A 26,035-nucleotide genomic window follows, 5' to 3' on the forward strand; every position below is an offset into this window, starting at 1 on the left:
CACTTAGCTACACAATCTTCTCGGTGAAAGTTCATATGATTTATATACAACAATCCATGACAGCTCACTGAATCCTCTGTTGCTTTGCTTATTTAATTTTGTCAAAATGACCAGGAATGGCTTGTACAAGAGTGCTTTCCTCAACATATATACATGTACAAAAATAAAGCACACAGATACAGTACAAGGACAAGGACAAAAAAATAACTTTTGGGTCGTTATAATGGTCTAGTAATTGACACTTAACTATATATTAATATAGATTCTGCGTGCATGGTTAGCCTAGCTGTGTAACTTCAAGCAAGGATTTGAGCTATAATTACTTATCCTAAACAGCTCATGGCTAACCAAACCCCTCATTGCAGACAGGATAGCCTATTAAAAAAGAAAAGAAAAAAAAACCAGCGAGTTAATAAACTACACTACTCTAATAGAACATGCACTTATACTTACCAGAATATTATATCCTCACCCAAGCTGAATGTCTCAAAAATTATCTATCTAAACACCAACAAGTGACAATGGTTGTACTATCCTGCATGGCATCATGATGCCACTTTATGGACATTTTATAACTCCACTGCATGACCTTGTTTTGTTGATATGCATTATATCAGTGTATATACAGATTAGCTTGTTTACATTATTCAGTGCACCTCTGGGACAGGCATCTTGGCCAATTAGATTTCCGAAATGTAAAAGCCTACGAGTTGTGTTATTGTGTAGCATGACCCAGGGATGGATGGGGGCACCAAGGTAGTAGGTATACACACACACACACACACACACACACACACACACACACACACACACACACACACACACACACACACACACATATATGGGGCAGGAGATCTTGGGCCACAGCTCCCCAGAAGCTAAAAAGTACTTTATGTTTCAGGCCTGAAATATTTTTGATGTAGAGCAGTTTTATACATGGACAAATATAACGGTAATAATTGTGCTTAAGTGGCCTGCATTGTAGGCATCAGTGACAGTCATTAGCAGGAATTTTGAAAAGGGGTTTCTAAGTGACTGTTATATTAGAGTAGTGTTTATATTGCCTGACTGCTTTATTAGAGTATCTCAACCTTTTCACTAAAATCATAATTCAGAACAATGTTATAAGTGTTGCTATCATGTGAGAAACTATTATTTAACTAAGATAGCTAAAAGTTTAAAATGTGTCCTGTTCCATTGCAGATTCCAGATTCTGGAAACTTGAAGTTTCAATTTCTTAGTGTTTCAAGTACAGTATAAATCCAAAGGGGTTTCCTGAAACCCCCCTCCGTATGCCCCTGATAAGTGGCTCAGTTATGAGTGAATTGTAATATAGAATGGCATGCAAAGAACCATGCGTATTTTATCTGCAAAATTCCTTTGTTTTTCATGTAATACTCAGCAACTGTGAAGGATTCTTATAGTGTTAGTTACATGAGGTGACTATTCTATTAGAGTATGAAGTTGTTGTTTTTGGAGGGGAGGGGGGGGGGGGGGGGGGTGGGATCTACAGGGAGGCAACAAAGTTAGCCTGATTTTTCCTCTTATTAATAATATAGTTGCTGAGAGACTTTAAATGAAAAGACTGATATATACTTCATGTGTATATTCCTAACTATACTTATGTGTATTGAGGATCCATCTTGTATGCTCAACTGATATAATACAGGTGGTCGGTCTATCCACATGCATGATTTGACTAGCAGTATACTGTAGCTACAAGCTCTCACACAATTTATTTGTGTATTGCCTACATACGTAATGCTATGATGTCTCATGATCAGTGTCTACATGGTTCAGAAATGTAGTTTTTAGAACCTTGACATTTAACACAATCCAACTTAATCATTGTTCAACTATGATGATGACAATGTCATAATTTGACATTTCAGTACATGGGCAATATTGACAACTATCCCTATAGGGGCCTGGCAAGGAGGCTATCAGTAAGCCTGTGAAGTAGGGAGTCAGAAACCTATAACTGAAAACTATGCTGAATGTAGAAAAAAAATATAATTACAAGGGTCAGGAGTCTAGTCGCAGGGTTACCAAGTGATCAAAAAAAAGTAATACGTAGCTAATAACTGGAGCCCTGGCAAGACAAAAGGAAAAAAATTGTAGCTTATAAGACTAAATAATTTCAACAGATTGCCATGAAGATGGCACCACAGTTCAGTGCTTCTCAAACTGGCGACATTAACGAAAACAGTTCCTTTTAGCCAATTTAGGCCAGTTAAAAGCTCTCTAGGGACCTGTGGGGAGGCAACAAGTTAGCCTGTGGTACGGGGAGACAGAAACCTGAACCTGACATTAGTGCTCTGACTCCTCTATTAGAGTATCTGGCAGATATGTAAGTTTGTTGTTGCTCACTAAATTTTGTGCTAGCTATAGCTAGCTAGTTGCATGATTAGCTACCAAACTTTTATGTTCCATGCAGCTCCTCAGGTCGGATGAAAACTTTAATCTGAGAATCTCGGCAAAGGGACATCCTGAAATCCTCGGCCTCGGAAACTCCCTGACTACACCCCTGTCCAGTCAGTCCAGTTCAGTTGCTTGTTAATTTGCCACGTAACTTTGCAAATGCCGCGCACTTTTACACATGATCAAACACGTTTCGTTTGGCCTCGCGTTTGGCTGATCATCTTTTCAGTGGAGAGGCTACGTCCCGTCTACTTCGATTTTATTGTTGACGTATGGTAAAGTAGCGTCTATACTTTGAATTACAGTCCGCAGCATAACCCGGGGTCACTGGCTTAAGAATCATTTCACAGATCGAGTTATGCCCAGTGAAACTGGCGGATACGAGTGCAAGTTTGTGGTTGCTCCTCACGATCGGTACATTTGTAAAATATGTCTCCATCCCTGCCGTAATGCTTACCTGAGTGGATGTTGTGGTCACAACTTTTGCAAGTCTTGTTTGGATAATTTTAAGAGAACTTCTGCGGTCTGTCCGTTTTGTCGTAATGAAGATTTTGCTACGTTACCCAACAAGCAGGCTGATCGAGAGATTACGAGAGAGATTACAAGTTTTCATGTGATGTGTACTAACAAGGAGAAAGGGTGTGACTGGCAGGGTGAACTGAATGACATCAACAATCACCTTAGAGACTGTGATGGTTGTCAGTTTGAGGATATGGAGTGTTTCAATTTGTGTGGAGAGACACTACAGCGACGATGTCTGACCAGTCATGTTGAGACTGAGTGTCCTGATCGTATTGTTCAATGTCCATTATGCCACCTCGCAAGTAGGCAATGGTTTATTACAGGAATACACCAAGAGCAGTGTCCCAAGCTTCCTATGTCATGTCCAAACAGGTGTAGTGTTAAGAAGATTGCTCGTGAAGATATGGAAACACACAGGAAGGAGTGTCCTCTTGAAATGGTCCAGTGCTAGTATCACAATGTGGGGTGTGAGGAGAGGATGTTACGTAAGAGGAAGAGGGAACATGAAGAGGAGAAAATGGAAAAGCATTTACTGATGACTAAAGTTAAACTGGCTAACACAGAAGACAAGCTATCTGAAACTGTGGACAAACTTGCAGCCAATGAAACTAAATTGCACTCCACAGAAACCAGACTTGGCAGTCTTGAGGTTATGATGCATCGTTTAATCAACACCACTGAATCTTCCAATACGCTTATTGGATCAGCACAATGGCCCAGTCATTTAACAAAGTTGGCAACTAAAGTTATAGGCGTTACTCAGATATATCCAGTGATAGTGAAGATGTCGAACTTTGTTGAGCACAAAAGAATACATGTTGCATGGCTTGGTGAGCCATTCTATTCACAAACTAGAGGTTATAAGATGAGCTTGCAGATTTATGCTGCTGGTACTGGTGATGTTAAAGACACTTACCTGTCAGCATTTCTCAACCTCATGAAGGGCCCACATGATGATGAACTGACTTGGCCTCTGATGGGGAAATTTGAAATTATGCTATTGAATCAAAAATGTAACAGTGAGCATTATTCAAGATCGGTCATCTATAATAATCATACTACACATAAGTGTGCGGATAGAGTAACTGGTTGTAACAGAGCTGCTAGTGGTTGGGGATTTCCAAAGTTTGTTTCCAATGAAGATCTCCAGAAAGTTACTCCCACATGTCAATATCTCAAAGACAATTGTATCTTCCTCAGGATAAGCAAGCTTTAGACATATAATGGTGTACACCGGAACATCATGCATGTACGATTAAATGTTGTGTTATATAGGTGTAGTGTTTAGTACATTTTTACTATTTTACACACGATATGCTTGTTTTGGGGTAATTATAGTATGTACGCGTTGAGTTGAATCCTCAAAAACATTTAATAACTCAAGAATGGAATTACACATGTTCTTGAAATTAGCTCATTTTTGTAGTAGGATTGGAACAAATGTACAAATATACATTCTGAAGCTTCTTTTTGAAGTGTTAGTGACATCAATAATATAGGGTGTACGCTGTAGTACAGCATCTCCCTATAGCTATTTCACAAGCCTGGTCACACGAACTCTGTCTAACATACTACTACTATTGCCTTATGAAGGCAATAATCAGCAAAATAATCACATGGAGCTAGGAACCAAATAGTAGTTAAGTAGCAGGATCTAGGATTTCCTAAGGGGGTGGTGCTAAACAAGGGGTATCTACAGCAGGGGCAGCTGTAGCATACAACTAGTAGTAATACAGTGTTAACTATGAATTAGCTGTCATATAAAGGGCACTATCAGGACTGCTGGTAGTAATAACAAGTGGGACCCCCAATCTATTTTAGCTATCTGTACATGTGTAACTAGAATGCAGCAATACTATAAGTCGGTAAACCAATAGTGTGTAAAGTACAATCAACATAATATTATGTAGCATGATCGTGCATGCTACAGGGGTCTGAGGTCATGTCTCTCCCCCCTCCCAAAAAAAAAAAAATTACCCAGATCTAGAGGCACTTTACACAGTTGTCTATCACACTGCTTATAGTGTACACAGACACAATATTATTATACAGTACAAATATGTAACAAATCACAGCCATGTTAGTCTGCATGTATTAATGATCAGTTTTAAATTGGAAAATAAGTAGATGGCCAGTTCAGCATAGCAGTAGCAATTCTAAAGCTGACAGGCATGTAGGGGTACACAGCATAATAATGTTATAGTTGCAACCTTGATTTTGGCAAACTACTGTACATTTTAGATGCATTTAAAAGATTTAAAATTGATGCTAGCCTACAGGTGACTTTATATGGTTTACGTACCCCAGTCCCCCCACCCTTTGCAACCCTGTACAGCATAAAATTTAATGCTGCAGTATGATAATTATTATGGTTTGAGATCTAAGTTGAATTTCAAGGGCATTCTCCAGAAGTCGTAATTTATAGCCTTAAATATTGCTAATTCAAGATGAAACCACAACCAGCAATATTACTGATTCTATGTGTGCACACTCTTTCAAGGAGTTTTCTATTTATTTTCACCAAGAAGGGCATTTGCTTATGGTTGCATGAGAATTTCTAATTCATAGCGTAGTTATTTGAAAAGCATCTCCTTTGGAAAGTTCTATGAAAATGTGTGGAGCTCAATCAAGTCCAATTATCAAGTTTGTGTAGCTACAACTGATATTATCCACTACGTATATATTTAACCAAAAGAAGGATAACCTTTAAAGTCTTATAATTCATGGTACATAAAATGGTGTAGGGTATAAACTTTTAAGCATTTGGCATTACAGAAAGCTCAGTGCATAAATCAAGAAGAAGAAGTAGTGCTCAATTTCAGTGGCCTCATATTGATCATAGTGTTTTTCAATTGGGTATTCTATTAGAGTAGTTGATTGTTGTATTAGAGTAGTTCAATTTTTAGTGGTTTTGTCCCCTTCCTGTTGATTCCTAGAAAATGTATACTCTTCTCCTTCTTGCTATTCCATCCTTTTAGTATCCATTCATGTGTGCTTTAAGATGCGATTGTACCTGTAGTGTAACTCAAAATCCCTCATCCTACTGACCTTTTCCCGTTACATCCACCAGAGGTCACAATCAAAGATTCCATCACAGCTCTTTATGCTTGAAGAATCCAACACAGAAATTCCTTTTCCAAAGGTCAGTCAGGCAGTGGAACTTGCTACCTCAAGAAATCCAATAACCATCTTTATCTATACAGTTGAAATCATTCATTTTCTCAGCAAATTAACATCATAGTGCCAATGTTAACTCTTTAATCATGTAATGCATAGCTTAGTTACTGTGAGTATAGTGTAGTGTATGTAATGTAATGTATGTGTATTTATCCTCAAACTGAGGCTGCACATTACTAATAATAAATAAATTCTATATTGGCTTTCTAGCTAGCACACAAGAAAGTGGTGCTTCCGAGTCAGTACCCCACTCTCTTGTAAGTAGCACTTAAAAGAGTGGGAGGACAAGGAAGAGATAAGTGTATTATACAGTATTTTTGCTTGTTTTAATTGTCTTTTATTCTCATAACTGACAAAGCTAAGATGCGTTATATTGGGTATGCTAGATAAAGATGATTAGTGGGCATTAAATAAGCATGCATGGCATTCTGTCAAGCTTTATCACTGGCTTGATTTTTGTATACAACTAGAGCACTATATTTGCTAGTTACCATCCCCATTTGTAGCTACTGTTATATGCTGATAATACTGCACATGTTCTATTAGTTCATATTAGCTATCACAAACAAACACAGTAGCTACTATGCAGGTATTGCACCTTTCAGGCTCCATGAACGAATTGAAACATTAGCTGATCATGAATTCTCTACAGGGTACCTTATATGTAGCTGATAACAAGTTTGTATCTGATCTCTCTACAGGGTGACTTGTTTGTAAACACCTTGTAGAGAGTTCAACTGCAAACAATTCACCTTGTAGAGTGTAGAGAGTGATGACAGCACATTGTGGGACACACATTTTGCTAGTTCTTCATTGATATACTAGAATATTATAATAATGAGCAATTCAGGTTAGCTCGTTGTTGACAACCTAGCTCCCTGGTATAATAAGTAATTAAAAATTCTGGACTGCTTTATTAGAGTATATGCAACATTATGACTCCATACATATATCAAAAGCAAACATTGTGGCCTTGTGATAGGCTAAAATTAGAATGCAAGGATGCTCTTCCATGGTAAGCAAATGATTATGTAAGCAGGCTGTTTTTCTATGTATAAATGTACACATTTATTGTACATGAAGCAAAAGGATCTTTCATTGCATTACTGAGAGTACTTTCAGATAATTTTGAAATTTTAATTTTCATTCATGCCAACCCCTTTTTGGTGGTGATTGTCCTCCTACAACTTCAGTGTTTCAGATTTACAAAGTCTAAGTGACTGGGTCTGTGAAATTAGCTAGAGCATGTGGCACACAAAATTAATTTGCCTATGTTATTGTAAACTTTCCATACTTTCATGAAATGTACTTTTTATTGTATCATCCAATGGATGCATAATATCAAGAGTTCATAATATAATATACTAAGGAGAGTATCCTACTCTCATATACCCCTGTAGAAAGGCGTATCGTGAAGTTATGACGTAACGACAAGATGTTGTGGTTTGTGACGTACAGGAAGCCGTAAAAGTGCAAGAATCGTTAGCACCGTTTCACACTTGCGACGCTCAGGATAGCCGTATTCGCGAATGGCCTAGTAAGAAACGCCTACGAAGAGGTCTTAATCCATGAAGGAACGATTGTAGTTGGGTGAGAAACGCTTAGAGCTGGAGTTAATTTGGTTGCTAGCGACGTTGGTAGGCACGCATTCAATCGATACCGTGTTCAACTAATGACATCATTAATTATACAAAGAAAACCGGGCGAACTCAGAAGTGTTACGTCATAACTTCACGATACGCCTTTCTACAGGGGTATATGAGAGTAGGATACTCTCCTTAGTATATATATTATGAACTCTTGATAATATTTAGCCCTCATCAAACATTTAATTGACTATATATAATAGAAGTTACAGAATGGAATATTTTATGACCCATATGCATTGTGTGGAGGGGTGTAGTTTGTACCTGCATGCCGCAGGCCTGGTCACATATGTGAAGCTACAAGAAAACATCCCCCTAAACCTTTAACTTACCCACTGTATACCAGCTGTTTGCTTTCAACTAAATCTGTATTGTAATACAAGAATGCACACCTCATTATAAGCTTTAAGAAGCATGTTTGCTATTCAATTTGTATTAATAGCTAATAGGTTAATGTACGCAAGCTATAGTTACAGTGAAACTCCAGTTATCCAAAGTTTCAGTCAATTGAATTCAAAAGATTATTCTACTAGAGTAGTGAGAGTTTTATAAAAATTTCATATATTTCTCTTGTTATTTAAACAGGGAGACAGCATCAGCTAAAGCTGTTCTTCAGCTGTGCCCTGGACAAACGTACATTATTTTATTGATATAAGATGTTGCACATAACCTTAGAATTACAGACTTTTTTTATTATCTGATCACTAGGTCATGGTGGTCACTAGCTACAGGGACTAATGTTCCACTGTATAGTGTGCAGAGATTATTCATTGCTATGTGAGTGCCTTAGCAAACATAATAATGCATAGGTGGAAACAAAATTGAGACATACATATCTATTCATGCAAAGCATATAATTACAAGCAACATTAGGCAACAGGATCCACCATTGTATTCATGTCCGTCATTCTATGTTGTCATTATAACATACATAATTCATTTTCAATCACATGAAATTCTGTAAAGTAATTAGCTTTGTATATAGATATTTAAAAAAAATCATATTCTAAGAAAGAGTTTTAGTGCATAGTTTTGATGTGATGATGTGTTATTTCAATCCATAATAAAAGCTAAATAAACCTATGGTGATTGTATACCTTTAATGCTGGCATTAGATCCACTCATAATGATGCACAACTGATAGAGTTTATTAGTAATAACCACCATATTATATCAATAGAATAATGCTAAAATAAACACAAAAGATTTGCCTATGAAATGTATGCATAGTTATAGAGTTTAACAGTATGATCCTTGAGTATGGGTTTCATTGAGTTCCGCCAAGTGCTGTAATAAAGAACTTGCTGTCCTTCTCTCCGACCAGGCTACAGTAAAATGTACCAGTTGATCCATCCTTTTCATTCCAGTCAGAGCAGGGTATGAAAGCTTTCACTTTACGACGCTGTATTCCTTGTATCTTGTGGTCAAACCATACTGAACTAGGATTTGGGTTAGTGTAGGAGCCATACAATGCCAGTTTTCCTGTGGTGACTTCAAGTTGAAATGTAATACCATCCTTTGTAATTGGGAACTCAAAGAATCTGCTTTCTTCAGCACTCACTTCTCCATTGTATGTTGTATCAATAGTAGCCTTTACAAAAGCTGAAAAATAATACAGGGTGAATAAATATAGCTCAAAATGTACATACCATATTTTCTGCAACCTCGAGTAATCTGAGCTCGCACATCATCAATATTAGTGAATGTATCGATCCTAAACACTCTGTCCTGTGATCCAGCGATCTCCAACAATTCACTTTCATTGATTCCACTGCCAATCCCAAATGCAAGCATTTCAATGGACTGGTTCCTAGCTGACTGAGCTGCCTCAAGCACATTTTGTCCATTGTCAGATTCTCCATCAGTCAGGACTATGGCTACACGTGGGATGGCTCTATCAGATGCTCGTACTCCATGTTCTTCAGTGAAGCCAGTAGTTGTCATGAGACGTATGGCATCCCCTGTAGCAGTGAAACTTTTGAGGTATTCTACAGACTGGATGCTACTCAGAATCTCATCTTTGTTATAGGAATGCTTCAAGCCAAATATTAACCTAGCTTCAGATCCATAAATCACTAAGCCAACACGAACATTGTTCTTCCCAATAGTAAAACCACTGACCAAGTCACCTAAAAACTTTTTTGCTTCTTCATACGACTGTCGCCCAATACTCTTAGAGCTATCAAGCACGATGTACAGATCAAGTGCAATGTTCACAGCAACATCTGTAATGATTAAAATTGACTATTTACCAATACATGGAAAATATAGAAAACTGTAATTAATCATGCTAATACACACAAGCTGCAAATCAATAATATTCTTTGACTTACCTTGCACTCAACTACACTACCTTATATTTGAAAATAAGTTGCTACTCTACTGTAATTTGATATACATACCTGATTTCATTTTTTCCAAGTCAACAGTTTTCTTCACAAAATCATCAGCGGTCACTTCTGCTTTAGGTCTGTAGTTTCTCTTCCAGTGATCCGCTTGCTCTTGGATATTAAGTGGTATCTTCTCTTCTCGAGTGAACATATACAACCAGGCTGCTAGCCCAGAGTGTAACGGCATTCTCAAGTCTACCCATTTCACATACAGCCAGTCTATGTCAAAAGCTGATTTTATCTGATCGTATTTTTTGAGTAGAATTGGATAAGAAGATGTGTCCTGGGTCTTGTGAAAAACTGCTTCATCGACTTGCCATAGTCCCCCATGATAGCCAGGCCTAAAGGTTTTTTCATCTGTACCATCTTTTGTTTCTACCCAGCATATGCGCCTGATGTAGCCAAAGTCATTACCAAAGATCGATGAACGTCCAATTCTGTCAACTACTGTTTCAATAACTTGTGTACCTGTTTGTTCAGGCTTTTTGGCCAAATCAACTTTGACTTGTACATGCATAGGTTTGTTAAAGTAGCTGATTATTATTTCATATGCAGTCAAAAGCCGTTCATGACAAGTCTGCAACACATCCCTTAAGCTTTTCACATCCTCAGTATAATCCTCATCTTGCAAGTTACCCAGCTGCAACAAGCAGAGCTCTATTGCAATAATCATATTAAGCATCATAAGTATTGACCAAGGCAGTGGAAGAACTGTATCAATGGAGCGGATGTACTATTCATACAACTGTCCAATGAAAATCATCACGGCATAGAGTACCATTACATTCAGGCGAAGCAATGCCATACTCTTGATGTAAGTGTATACCCTCGAGCTGGACATTCGGATGGCAAGGTTTATAGCCAATTCTTTGCATGAATTTTCAGAACTGGTTAGCTCATCTCCTGTGACAACAGTTGATATGTCAGGCTTGTGGTTAACCCATCCTACATGACACAAATGGAATTTCAAGTCTTCCAAGTCAGCTTTGGATTTTGTTACTTGCTGGCCATTTCCTTTTAACATTGTTTTGGTAACCAAGTATTTTGCATGCTCTTGGCCCAGTTCAGGAGGCAACTCCACTGCTACTATCCAATCAAGTTTTTGACTTCTACCATTACCACGTTTTCCAATAAACAATGAAAAGTACGTTGAAGCCTTCTGGTCAGCTGCTGTGGCAGCCTGTTTCTGCAGCAGTCGCCATCCAATCAGGAGATAAGGAATGATGAATGCAATAGGATAGAAAGATCCAACTGTGGCCACTACCAGGGTAACACATCCGTATATCCAGTCCAGTCGTCGGTATAGCAGCACCACTCCAAGAAATGCAAATGAAAAACTTAGCAAGATGCTCAACATCTCAGCGGCTATAGCTACCACTGACTGTAGTGATGAATAAAACTGCACCAATAGAGATTAGTAGCTCTACGTGAACTGCACGCGGGCAGTCTCTACGACCTCTTGCAAGTTGCTAATATTGCACAAACAACTGACTAATGTGCATGCTGCGCGAGTTTATAACTGCGATAGTTCTAGGTTATTTTCGCATACTTACGGACCGGATATTCCTTTTCCATCGGGGAACCTCAATCATCTTAAAACAGTATGTAGATAGTACGTTTTCGTCAATGTGCGCTTCATTAACTACGTGCACACTTCATTGTCAGTAACACGTACAAAATGTAGTAAAGGTCAACATACGTAGCTACCATATCACTGATTCGACACATCTTACTACTATATGCAGCTCGCCCTCGGTGCAGCTGACTTTATTAAGGTTCTATCATGTCTATAAAGTGAGCTCTACACCAGAGCTAGGCACAGAGCGATCCGCTTTTTTTGTGCCATAAAACCCACAATCGAAGCACATGTGAGATTGTGCAAAACTGGCGGCAAGCTAGCTAACACAGTTATTTCTGGAGTAGGCTTTAGCCTTTACTCACCCAATGTCATTAATCACAGTGACATTACTAACCAAGTAGCCATGCACTGTACAAAATCTTGACATGATGTAGCTAGCTCAGTAGCTACTAGCATCATATTTTTAAATATTGGCTCATAACAGTTACATGATCGGCTGAATCATAGGCCATTCCAAATTGGATTTTCCTTCCTGATCACACCAAGTTTGGTATACAGGAGGGTAAAATTAAATTATCTGTTATGAACTCAGGGGCGGATAGCTAGTTATCCTTACCAACTATATTACGTCTGTTATGTAAAATAAAATAGCTTCATAGGTAAGCTACACTGCCTCATGAACATTGTGACTGTTTTATTAGAGTAATTGACTGCTCTATTAGAGTATCTCGATCTTGTATGCAATTTCTTGAAGGGGGGGCAGGCATTTGCCCCAAATGCCCCATCCTGGATCCGCCATTAGAACTACACTTCTTTTGTACAAGTACTGTGGAACCTCTGAACTCAATTAATGGACCAATCGACTTTGTCAAAATTTTTACTGTTGTCCTTTTTAAGGCTGCAGACTATATAGCTAGTGCAGAGGTAAAATTTTATTGATAGCGGTCAACAGGAACTTTAAAACTTTTAGTGGTGGTCTAATGCACAGCTATGTTTTTTTAACAAAGGTTCCACCGTGCATGAGTATATATATATATAGCTAAGAGAGAAATACAAGGAGGCCAACCAGTTTAAATGATTTGATTGTCTAAAACATCTTCGTAGAATTTATAATACAAACATTTAATTCAGCTGTATATAAAAAGTTTGGACAAAGCTCACATGATTTTAGAGCATGATTTATTTACTTTTTTTACAGTGAAGGTGTAGTTAAAATTTTTACAATTTTTCAACTAAATGCAAGAAAAAGAAAAGTTTTAATCGTCTTGCTCAAACTGTGGACAGAGAAGCAAACTCTACCCAATCCCATGTTGATAGAATTGTTGCCATTACCGATGGAGCATCAATAGCAACTTTCTGAATCAAAAATTGGGTGGCCTTATTATCTCCAGACTGCTCCATTACCCAGAACTATCGGCCTCACTAATGAACGTGCACATGATCCCCAAGCACTCAGAGTCTCAACACATGGAGAGGGAAAGGAGTTTTCTGGTTTTAAACATACTATGTAGTGGAAGACAGGAAACATCAATTTGGAGTGACCATATGTAGCCATTAATAGTATGTAATCTGAATTCTTATCCAAATGCTTTTTAACCATTGAGATAGCTAGCTATTATAAGGGATTTGTATGTTGAAATTAGAGAGAACCATTTATAAATATTGAAAATGTATATTTTATAAGGCAAGCTGTGTACTATATAGATGGTGTGTTTACTAGTAATATAGCTAATCTTGTGTTTTATGCAAGACAAACACCGGCAAGCATGTGATGTTACTAGATAGCTAGCTATAAGCATATTTTGGCAATTTTGAAAATGATACAAGCATTTATTGAAATCTATAGATATAGTTGTGAGCATGTATACCATCAATAATGAACATAGGACGTCACAATGTTTTTATTTATTATGGCTTTATAGCACAAGTGCTGAGACACCTGGTCCTACAGCCTGTTTAAAGATGTCATATAATGTGCTGAAGGTTCAGGTTGAAGTCTTTCAAAGTGACATATTTGCCTGTTCACCGAGGAGCTAGTCTCAGGTTTCATGTAATACTGTCAGCAAAGTGAAATTTCCTTATTGCCATAAAAGAAGCTACTGTGCTAAGTTATTTTTGATAAAAGCACAAGGAAACAGGAATATTGGCAATTTCTTACGAAAATCAGTTGAATTCATATTATATTGAATTCCAGTGAGTACCCTACTAACTGTCACAAATCACAGTTCATGATGTGAGAACAGAATTTTGGTCATATAGACATGTATAAATTGACAGTCACTGTATGTGTATTACTGGTATATCATTCAACTGGACTGCTGCTGAATTTACTTTCACGCCAATCTACTAGTAACTATCAGCTACTTCTGGCTCTTGTGATAGAGAGCCCAACTGGCCCATATGTCACTTGTTGAATTTCCCTCCATTTCTTGTCCCTGTAAGTACATATACAGTGTGTGTACAAACTACAGTGTGTATAATTATACTAACACACTGTTACAGTAGCTACAAAAGTTGTGTTTGTAGTGAAAATTTGGAGTTGGTATACAGTTTTGCTTATATCGATTGAATGCTTTAAACTATTCAATCGGACACTACACTTATGTATTCTACAATGTGCAGAAGGACATGCTGATACAATAGCTGGGCACAGTCCCAACATTCTGGAACTGAACATCTGTTATTAGTTGCATCATACAGTACTTCTAATGACAAAGCCACATTAAAAGGTCAAAGCCTTTTAATGACAAAGTACTTCTAATGACAAAGACACATTAAAAGGTCAAAGCCTTTTAATGTGTCATTTTTGCCCATTCGTTGATGTCACTTAACAAGTCCAACAATGTAAAATTTCCTTATCACCGTAATTAATATTTGTGTATATACGTACTGGGCTTTGAGCTACTTGGAATTTTAGAGCTAATAAATTAAGGAAACAGGATTTAAGTTTACGACTGCTATTTGACATGTGATTGAATCATGTTCATGATGATATGGGTCATAGATGGTTGTATAGCTATGGAAACTAGTGCTTTGCTATATAGCAATCACAGGCCACCCTGCTAGACTGCTGAGTGGGTCTGCTTCCTGTGGTCGTGTTTCTGGAGCCCTGTAAGTATACTATGAATGACTATCGAATGTTTTGACAATACTCTGACGTTCTGAGATTACTCCAATCTTGTGCATATGATAAAAAACGATTAGAGGCCTCGAACTGTATGATGTACTTGCTACCTAGTCTACACTGTTAAAAATAAAGAGTAACCACCACTCTAAAGAGTTCCCAGTGTAAGGAGGATTTAACACCCCAGGGGAGTAACCAACACTCTGAAGAGAATAACTGAATAGTAAGTGCCACTACCTGCAGAGCATGTGTTACTCCTTTAGAGTAATAGTTATTCTCCAGAGGTGTTAAATCCTCCCTATTATGGGAACTCTTTAAGAGTTGTAGTTACTCTTCATTTTAATGGTGTATACCTTCAATCACTCCATTAACTCATACTATACTGTACAGTATAAGTACACTGATTGGAGTAGTCCGTACACCACCCTATAATTATGTAACTGGAACTACAAATACACTCTTATAACTTTTCCAAAAGTATGACTTTTACAGGTCATAATTATTTTCCTTCCTGTGCACCCTTTGTCAGAACGAATACGCTTTATAGCACATTTGTCTGTAAAGGTCTCAAGTTGATAAATTTAGTTATGCTTTAGTGAAGTTAAATAATTGGGAAGATTATGTTTACAGAGCCAGTGCAGGGAACATAATGCTGCTATTCTGCTACTGTACGCTACTCATAATAGTATTATAGTTAAATTCAGCCACTGTATTTGAATGAAAACACTGGGGTGGGTATGCAACTCTGCAGTGTAAGTTGTACACCTACTGCATGAATTGTGCAATGTATAGAATAGAAGTCAAAGGACACTATAATGAAATACATAATGAATGCATTGTGTCATTCTCTATACTAGATGGGTACAGTCCCAGCATTACTAGTGAAACCTTATCTGTTGTTAGTTGCATCATCCTCTAACCTCTGACCTGTAGGGAATTTATAGTGTTTTCTTTTGTTAATTAAAGAACAAACATTTATTGCAAATGGCTTCTCAGTCATGATTGCAATGTAGCACATACATAAAACAATACATTGCTTACAGCAATGAAATAGTTGGTAGCCAAATGACTTTTTTTTGTAATGGTATTATTACAAAGTTGTTGACATTTAACATCACTACAGCTATTTCTTGGCCTCACATAAATTAGCTATTTGTTAGCAGCCACCTTCTTTCACAGAATCAAGTTGGGATAGATATGAATCAATTAGGCAAAGGATGCATAAGTGATCATGAGCTAGTCTGATGAAATTATTCTTATATTCTTTCCAATTAATACAAGACAAATCATAACTTGCCTTGTGAATTAAGTAACAGCTTAAATTAAAAACGTGGCCAGTCTAATTAAAGTTGTTGCATAACACAATGTAGTGACAAAGTTTCAAGCAGATTTACTAGAAATGTTGATAGTTATGAGTTGTCAAACTTGAATCTCTACAAAAGTAATAAGACTGGTTTTGTCAGACTGCAGCTGGGTCACATTAATTTTGATTGCAGTATTTCACTTAGATCTACTGCATGAATTATCTCCCTATACCTACAGTGTATGAATATCAAGTATATACATAACTATAGATACTGACATCTATTAAGCTGTTATGGACTGTGCAGAACATAATTAAGTGAAGGTCTTCAACTTAATTCACAGATGTACATTTCCTGGTTTCCTTATGTCTCAAAATTACTTAGTTAAGTAGCTAGTGACAAGGAAACTGACATCTGATCTTGCTGTGTTACAGACAATGTGTCATTGCAAAACTATAAATGTAGTCTTTAAAAAATATGATGAGTGAAGCACTTATAAACAAATTCTTACAACTGTTACATACATGTAACATGAAACTTGCTTTTAACTACTTAGTACATACTAGGATCACTGTAGTTTGGTGAACAATAACAAGTTGTCGGTTGACTAACTCACAGGCCACCTCATTGGTTGCAAAGTATGTTGTGTGTCCTAATCCCAAGTCCAGAGTATCTACTGCTGTTTACATTGCCATGAAATTGTTTCACATCAGTCAAAGTGCCATGATATCTTTGCCAGTTCACGCTTTGTAACTTAATTACGTATGCAACATCATAATCTTTAAAACATAATCTTTTTCAGTGTGACACTTAAACAAAATCATGTCTTATAAAAGTAAACAGGAAAGTTTGTATACTTAATGTATAGCTATGACTTCTGATCTCAACTTGCATACTAACAGACAACATTATGCAAAGGGTTTGTGTTGACTATTCTTATTATAGGACATGACTTTGTTTTAAGTGTCACACTGAAAAAGATTATGGTTTAAAGATTATGATGTTGCATACGTAATTAAGTTACAAAGCATGAACTAGCAAAGATATCATGGCACTTTGACTGATACCATTAGTATTTGGATAATTTTTAGAAGCAGGGAAATGAGGAAACTTTTTTCTTAAGAATAACCTTTCGTATGATTCAAATTATGTACTATATCTGGATCTTTCTGCTTAGTTTAAAGAGTTGGATGATGACACTGATATCGATGTAATGTAGCTCAGACATATGGGTTCACCACCACAAATTAAATGGTATAATAGTACAGCTAGCTACTCCCCTATTCATGATAGTAACTCCCTGTTTAATTTAGTCATATAAAAATTATAAGCTGATATAGCTAGCTAATTATTATCTTTCATGTGTATGTAGCCACATCAGTGGCGGATCTAGGAGTTTTAAAACGGGGTTTCTGAAAGTTGGTATAGCTGAATAAGGCATCTGATGACATTTCCCCTGAAAATTATGAGATTTTAGAAGCTCTGAGATTGGATTTTAAGCTACTTTTAGTTAGGAAATACAATAAATCCGATGTTTTAAACTGCCTAGCTATATAGGGCAAAGATGGTGACTATAAGCTGTAGCTTTGATTGCTCTATTAGAGTAGTTACTTGACTGCTCTATTAGAGTATCTCGATCGTTTCTAATGCAGTGGGAGATGAGGGTTTAATAGCTATAAATGGTGTCAGTTAAGTGCAGCTGCATGCATGCTATTGAAATACAGTGGTATATAGTTGTTTGATATGATAAATTGTCAGTACAAGTACAACAATGTTTATTTATTTAGACTTCCACTGAACTAAATTTAAAAGGGGGTTTCTGTCGAAACCCCAGAGACCCATCTGGATCCGCCACTGCACATACTCAGAAGTGATGACAAAATATACTATTTTCATTGGTAAAGGGAACAACCAGGATATGTATGCTTTACTGCATGCAGCATAGGTCTTTAGACCGGACCAACGGTTATGATTCAATCAAGTCGTTAGATTTTTATTCGTGTGTCAGTGTTTCATTGGTCTCATGGCGTGTTATAAGAATTTTAAATTTCACGTGAGAGGCGTGCACGTGAACGCATTGCGCTTTGGTGTTGCAAAGATTTGGCACTCCTCAGATCGATAAGCGCCATGTGGAGAGCCACACGAGACCACGATGGCAAGTGTTCTTGCCACAGCTGGTAGGACAGCTTGGGCACTCGTCGAGATCATAAGCATTTACTTTTCTACACCAGTTCAGATAAAAGTTCCAGTTGATTTGACTAAAACGCGGGAGGAGACTGGCACCAACGTTGAAACCGGGTCACTACTGCTGACCCGGATGACCCACTGACCCGGATTTGATCCGGATTTGATCCGGATTGACCTGGATGTGACCCGGATTCATTAAAGCCGAGACGTGTTTCGGCTAGTCTCGAGCGAGCGAACGGGTCTACATTTTGAGCGTTCGATTCGTGTTGAGTAAATATTGCAACTTCAGCCTAGCTGTAGGTTGAAGACCATAAAAAAAAAAAAAGGTCTTCACCTACTGACAATAGCTACCCCTCACCATAGATACCCTCAGTTTCGTGCTACATACTGCACTTACTAACAAATGGGCGTGACTGAGCATATGTTGGTAGTGCGATAAGTGGGCGTGGCTCACGAAAGAGCTACACCATAGCGTTTATAAGTTCCACGTCGTCAAACGAACAATTTCGTTTCTCACGTGATCCAATTGTAATGACCCGGAGAAAATGTGACTCGGATGACCCGACCCGGTTTCAACGCTGACTGGCACTGAAGTGGTGGAGACGGTAGTTGATCGGATTGGACGATCAGGAATATTTGGTCCAGATTTTGGCTACATGCATCAGACGAGTTTGCTGGGTGGAAACTAAGGATGGCGCAGATTCAGCAAAAACTTTTAGGGAAAGCTATCATGGAGGATTGTGGCAAGTAGACGAAAAGTTCTTCCTGCAAACCAAGGACACGTCCACGTACCCAATTTTGCTGGAGAAGCACAAGGAAATTAAATCAAAACTTGACATTGACTGGACTACAGTGAAATGGGAAGACCTAAGGGCACCACTCTACTGCGGACTAGCTGCCTGGTTGTACATGTGTACCAGGAAAGATCCTATACCACTTAACATTGAAGAGCAAGCCGAATTCCATAAGAAGAACTATGAAAAACCGGATGATAGCAATTTCAATAAAATGTTTGTGGAAGCAGTTGCTGTTATGGAGACAATTAAAGAAGGTATTGTAACAGTTTACACTAGTACATGCTTATTAGCTAGTGATTAGACCACATATTATATGGCTTCCTAGATATGTACATAATAAAATTAGGCATTGTATCTGTGGAATCATTGTCTTTACTCACAGATCTGGTCACATAATATTATAACATGTGAACAAAATTCAGTTAGCTAGTAGTGACACAATTATCTAACAGTATATAATTTATAGTGACTGTATGCATTGGTATTTCAATACGATCACACCATAGAATGTTTGCACAGTGCTTCCTGATTATCCAACCCCCTTGGTACTATTATATGTAGTGTATACAAGTGATATATTGTGTGTATTACATCGTAGATGAAAAGGTAAACATTGCACTTGATCTTTACATTGTGCTGGACAGTTCTGGAAGTATTGGGTCACAGTCATATGAAGAGGCAAAGAAATTCTTAGGTGATTTGGTTGGTGGCTTTATAATTGGCAAGAGCAATGTTCGAGTTGGCTTAGTGATTTATGGATCAAATGCTAGATTGATATTTGACTTGAAGCATTCCTATGACAAAGATGAAATTCTGAGCAGTATCCAGTCTGTAGAGTATCTCAGCAGTTCCACTGCTACAGAAGATGCCATACGTCTCATGACAAACACTGGCTTTACTGAAGAACATGGAGTACGAGCATCTGTTGAAGCAATCCCACGTGTAGCCATAGTCCTGACTGATGGAGAGTCTGACAGTAGACAAGATGTGCCTGGGGCAGCTCAGTCAGCTAGGGACCAGTCCATTAAAATGCTTGCATTTGGGATTGGCGATGGAGATTGCCGGGTCACAGGATGGAGTGTTTAGAATTGATAGATTCAAAAATATTGATGATGTGCGAGCTCAGATTACTCGAGGGTGCAAGAAATATGGTATGCTACATACTGTACATTGATCATCATGTTTATCATCTTGCTTAATGTCTTTTGCAGCTGTTGTAAAGGCTGATGTTGAAAAAATATATGAAGGAAATGTCAGTGCTAAAGAGAAAAGATACTTTGAGTTCCCTATCACTACAGACCTTACATTTGAAATTACAGTATACGGTGGCAAAGTAACACTGTATGGGTCCTACACTAACCCAAATCCTAGCAAAACATGGCATGATTATAAGCCAGATATTGATGAATACTTGAAACTGCCTGTAGATTACCCAAGTGAGGAGGAGAAAAAAGAAGGGTTTAATGGCCTGTTCTGCTGTTGTCTGGTTGGAGAAGAAGACTTTCAATTTTCTATTGAAGCTACAGCTGTACCATAAGAATAGACTGAGCTACATAGTTAGTACATTGACACAACACAATTTTGTTTGGTAATACAAAGAGTAACTTTTGCTATATCACAATTGTTTTTTGTTTGTTTGTTTGTTTGTTAAACTAGTAATGCACTTGTCAATTTCATGCCCCACCCCCGGGGCGTCCCCACACCCCAGGTGTGGATTTGACATTGCTTCTTGTCCCCACCCCTGGGGCAATTGACAGTTGTCCAATTCACTGACCGATTTTCGGTAGTTGCATTTCTAAACAATAAAATCGCACTTGCTATAATTTTACTAGCTACAGGGCAGGTTTATTACTAGTTGCATGCATGAAATATATGCGCTTGAGGTGTTGTCAAATCTCCTACTATAGGGGTGGGGATTTGACAGCCGATTTTTCCCCAGTAGTGGGGAATTTGACACCACAATTTGTCAATTCCTTCACCCCCCCAGAGTGGGGCATGAAATTGACAAGTGCATAACTATAGTACTGTTTTAGGGCTATGTAACCACTAAATCTTTTAGCAGATGGGTCCTATATTAATAGATAATGCAGAATGTACATTTGTACCACATGTTTCTCATTGTCACATAATTATAACTGAACTGAAGTACAGTTTATATCCCATACAAGAAAACAAGGAAACTCATTTCTTAAGAATAACTTTTGTATATGGTTGTACTGTAAACTAATACTGTCTGACAAATGCATTAGCGTGATACCCTTTGCTAATTAAAATTAATGAATGCGTGCCACAACATGTATGTACTTGCCTACTGTATGCCTTAGTAGGATGATTATATACATATATCTGTGGCTCCCTGTTTGTAAAAGTACTGTGCCAGGCAAACACATTCAACTTAACACAGAGCTTCACTGCAAGCATTAGTTTTATAGTTGAGTTTAGAAAAGAGAAGTACCATCTAATCATACCACGCACCAAAAGCTGTCTTTCCTGGTAGTGAACCCATAGCTGTATGTTATTTTACACTAGTAGGCATTAAATAGCTATAGCTAATTAAATTAATATCCTTCATACATACATACATACATACATACATACATACATACATACATACATACATACATACATACATACATACATACATACATACATACATACATACATACATACATACATACATACATACATACATACATACATACATACATACATACATACATACATACATACATACATACATACATACATACATACATACATACATACATACATACATACATACATACATACATACATACATACATACATACATACATACATACATACATACATACATACATACATACATACATACATACATACATACATACATACATACATACATACATACATACATACATACATACATACATACATACATACATACATACATACATACATACATACATACATACATACATACATACATACATACATACATACATACATACATACATACATACATACATACATACATACATACATACATACATACATACATACATACATACATACATACATACATACATACATACATACATACATACATACATACATACATACATACATACATACATACATACATACATACATACATACATACATACATACATACATACATACATACATACATACATACATACATACATACATACATACATACATACATACATACATACATACATACATACATACATACATACATACATACATACATACATACATACATACATACATACATACATACATACATACATACATACATACATACATACATACATACATACATACATACATACATACATACATACATACATACATACATACATACATACATACATACATACATACATACATACATACATACATACATACATACATACATACATACATACATACATACATACATACATACATACATACATACATACATACATACATACATACATACATACATACATACATACATACATACATACATACATACATACATACATACATACATACATACATACATACATACATACATACATACATACATACATACATACATAGAAGTGATGTCAGCATTAAGTTAAGCATACAACTACTCATCATACTACACATAATCTGACCAGTTCACTAAGTTCTGTACACTTGATAATAACCACCCAGATAATAGCCATCTCTTTCAACCAACCTGTGCAGAAAAACCATAATACTCTATGCAGTCATGTTATGTATATGTGACCACCATAATACTCTATGCAGTCATGTTATGTATATGTGACCGGATTTGCGAAAAGGTACCTTTTTCACAAACAAAATTTGACCTATTTTTTTGGACTTTGAAGCTTCATAACTTTTTTTATCATGGCATACAATTGTCTGAAATTTTCCATGAGTACAACTACTGTAACAGTATCTGGCTGCGGTTTGATACTAAGAGCAAGCTAATTGGTGTAAGGAGTCAAGTGCTACCTCATTTAGTTTGCTGGTATGTAAAATGTGTGGAAAGGTACTTTTTCGCAAATCCGGTCACATATGTATCATAAGCATATACTAATAAAACTTTGATTAACATGGACTTCATTTTGAGCAAGGATTTTCGTTGACAGGTAGCAAGCAGGTCACCATGATGGACATTAGATGGAAGGACAGATTTTTGGCTTAGTCACTGGAAAAGGAGGCATTTCCAGCAACTATGTTCTTAAATTGTTACTAAAAGTAGGTCTATCAACAGTTAGACAGCAATAATCAACTCTCACATGAGTACAACAGACAATGTAAAGTTGACTACCGTACCAAAATCTCCCCATACTTTCCATTAATGGCATGGCCAGCATACATGCAAGATCCAATGGTTTGTACTGTTTGACTGTCTTTCTCCCGTGGTATACCGTATTTACTCGATTTGTGCCCCAGGGGTAGCTGCTATTATTGTTTTGCCCAAAAATAAGGATAGCCAAAACCCTTTGAATAGTACCGCACTGTGGTATTATTTGAGGGTGCGCTACTAATATTTTAAACCAGCCACTACTATAGCTATTCTACTAATAAAGCAATCACAACACATTGCTACTTTCTTCTTCTATACAAGACCTTTCTTTCACTCAAGTCCTTTTTGCACAACCATGTTATACCTCATGCTACATGATCAATTTACTAACTAATATCTGGAATTTCTAGTATGCAACAGCCGTTTAAGTTTAACCAGGACAATGCCTTCCTTAAATTGAGATGGGGATTATTATAATAACACTCACTGCTTGAAGCTTCTTAGTTTACTAGAGTGGTATATCCCCAGTATATGGAACAGTTAATTGTTTGTTATTTTAGTAATTTTTCAGTAAACCTGCATTCACTGATGTTTTATTGAGAGTTTAAAACTTAGTAAAACAATTATGTTCCATATACTTAAAGTTACTGATATTTTACTATCAGTTTAACTGGGTATACAACTACAGTAAAGCAGCTTAACAATTAGTAATCTAAGAACCTTCAAGCAGTGACTGAAGGTCTAGTAAAGCGTAATTATGCAAGTATATATAGTGAGGTACTATTCAAGGGTGTGCATGGTACATTATTTTCAGAAACAAGGATAAAGACCTTCGACTAGTGCACAGATTATCTTTTATGATGAATTTTTTTACAGTGATGGGGCCTTTTTGATGTTTTTTAAAAAAATCTGGCTATTTCTATTGCTATTTTGAAAGCATGATGGCTAGGAAACTAAAAAATAGAATTTGAAAACTACAGAGTGGGGTGATTTTCCCACCCGAAGTCCTAACATGAACTTGCATAATTGATAAAAATAAATCCCCTCAATATTCAACCTCTCTAATTTAATGTTTTATTTTTACATGAGAGACGTCTACCCAGATCTTTTAGCTATATAGTGTCATTATGGCCATGACACTGTCTTACATAAATCGAGTACACTGTATATTATGTATATAGTTCACAAGTACATGTATGCTCTTACATGCATGCTCTACCTGAATATATATACTGTAATACACCAGCCTGAGCCTCAGAGTGAGCATGTCTATATCAAGCAAGCATGAGTTCCTGTGGTATATCTGATACATATATATATATATATATATATATATATATATATATATATGGGTTAATCATCGATAGATATACACTAAACTGCTGGCTGCTTGACAAGTGCATTTGCCTTGGGTTGTGTGAATTTTGATAGTGGACATTGGAAATAATGACAATACAGTAGCTATACAGTCTCTCTAAAACAATCATGAATGAATTATATTCCATGGTTCGTGGTGTATAACTTTACACTGTTCATTAGAGCCTGTGGCCAAAAAGCTAGTTGTAAAATAATGATAGTTATAAATGGTGATTGGGCTAGTTGTAAAATATAGACAAAAATAGCCAGCTGCACCACAGAAAAAAGTATAAACTTATTTATGTATACTTACATGTTGTACATCTCAACTCTTACAATTTACTGCAGGGATTTGACTAAAAATGCCTCAACATCTATCTAGTCTTAAGATAGCCATTTTCCCAGACATTTTATGGTCTACTCTGATTAAAAATAAAATGAGGCTTGTAGGTATGTAATTATATACGTACGTAGTTCTTATTTTTAAATTTTTTCCCTTTAGGCTAATTATACTTTCAGATCTCTAGATTCAGTTTTGCCACACGTACGTTTCAAAAATTTCCCTGGGAGAGATTGCCCCAGTTAGTCAGAAATCCTTATACAGCTTTCCTCTTCACTGGCACTTTGTAACACAAGTTTACTTTAACTGCTTGGACCATTACAGCAATACACAGGACACAAAAATACTTCAAACACTATGTGTATCCCCTGGTCTTAGGTTAGGGCTAGTTGTAAGAAATAGTTTTTTAGCCCCATTGTTTATTTTAATGTGCAAAATAAAATTCAAACCCACAATCATAAGTTCTAACATTGTGTGTTGAAGCATGTATGAATTACGCTCTGAGGGTTATTAGACCTCCTTTCTAAAACCACAATATACTAGTGTATAAGACAAATGGGTGAGCGCTCTGTAGTTCTTTCACCTATCAGCTATTAAGTGAGTGCTTTCTAGCTACCCATGACAGGAAAAAGTGATCTGATCATGTTGTGGAACTACCTCCAATGCTTGAGAGGTAAAATTAAACAATAGAATGTTGTGGCATGAAAATGATAAACGCTTACTCCAACTAGCTACTCTGTTCCAGTTTTATATGTGGGTGAGCAGATAAACAAGCCAACAGTGATTCGAGGGATTTACTGGCTCTTCTATTAGAGACATTAGTGTGATACCCAAGGTTTTTTTTTTTCTTTAAATTAAAATAAAATAGAGTGTATCAATCTTGACACAAATAAAC

General features: G+C 36.9%; 5 protein-coding genes across 5 annotated transcripts in view; 4 read left to right on the forward strand and 1 right to left on the reverse strand.

Annotated features, from left to right (window-relative positions):
* Positions 1-2,779: 2,779 nt before the first annotated feature.
* On the forward strand, positions 2,780-3,394 carry LOC136247527 (TNF receptor-associated factor 4-like). Its single transcript, XM_066039286.1, has one exon. It carries the CDS (start codon positions 2,780-2,782, stop codon positions 3,392-3,394), a length of 615 nt encoding a protein of 204 aa, XP_065895358.1.
* A 27-nt stretch (positions 3,395-3,421) lies between these two features.
* On the forward strand, positions 3,422-4,159 carry LOC136247528 (TNF receptor-associated factor 5-like). The gene has a single exon (XM_066039287.1). The coding sequence runs from the start codon at positions 3,422-3,424 to the stop codon at positions 4,157-4,159; it is 738 nt and encodes a 245-aa protein (XP_065895359.1).
* Positions 4,160-7,965: 3,806 nt separating this feature from the next.
* On the forward strand, positions 7,966-20,175 carry LOC136247537 (cartilage matrix protein-like). The gene is made up of 3 exons (XM_066039297.1): positions 7,966-8,543; positions 19,746-20,123; positions 20,168-20,175. The coding sequence occupies exons 1-3, from the start codon at positions 8,504-8,506 to the stop codon at positions 20,173-20,175; spliced, it is 426 nt and encodes a 141-aa protein (XP_065895369.1). The 5' UTR covers positions 7,966-8,503.
* On the reverse strand, positions 8,812-11,624 carry LOC136269295 (uncharacterized). Its single transcript, XM_066064836.1, has 3 exons — positions 10,169-11,624; positions 9,416-9,991; positions 8,812-9,368 (listed from the first exon to the last, which is right to left on the reverse strand). Exons 1-3 carry the CDS (start codon positions 10,839-10,841, stop codon positions 9,034-9,036), a joined length of 1,584 nt encoding a protein of 527 aa, XP_065920908.1. The 5' UTR covers positions 10,842-11,624; the 3' UTR covers positions 8,812-9,033.
* Positions 19,296-26,035, forward strand: part of LOC136269368 (cuticlin-6-like) — an 85,352-nt gene continuing 78,612 nt past the window's right edge. Inside the window, exon 1 of the mRNA XM_066064922.1 lies at positions 19,296-19,401. The gene's annotated coding sequence lies outside the window, so the exon portion shown is untranslated. The remainder of the gene's footprint in view (positions 19,402-26,035) is intronic.

The sequence above is a fragment of the Dysidea avara genome, chromosome 1 (assembly GCF_963678975.1).
Source record: "Dysidea avara chromosome 1, odDysAvar1.4, whole genome shotgun sequence".
Lineage (NCBI taxonomy): Eukaryota > Metazoa > Porifera > Demospongiae > Dictyoceratida > Dysideidae > Dysidea > Dysidea avara.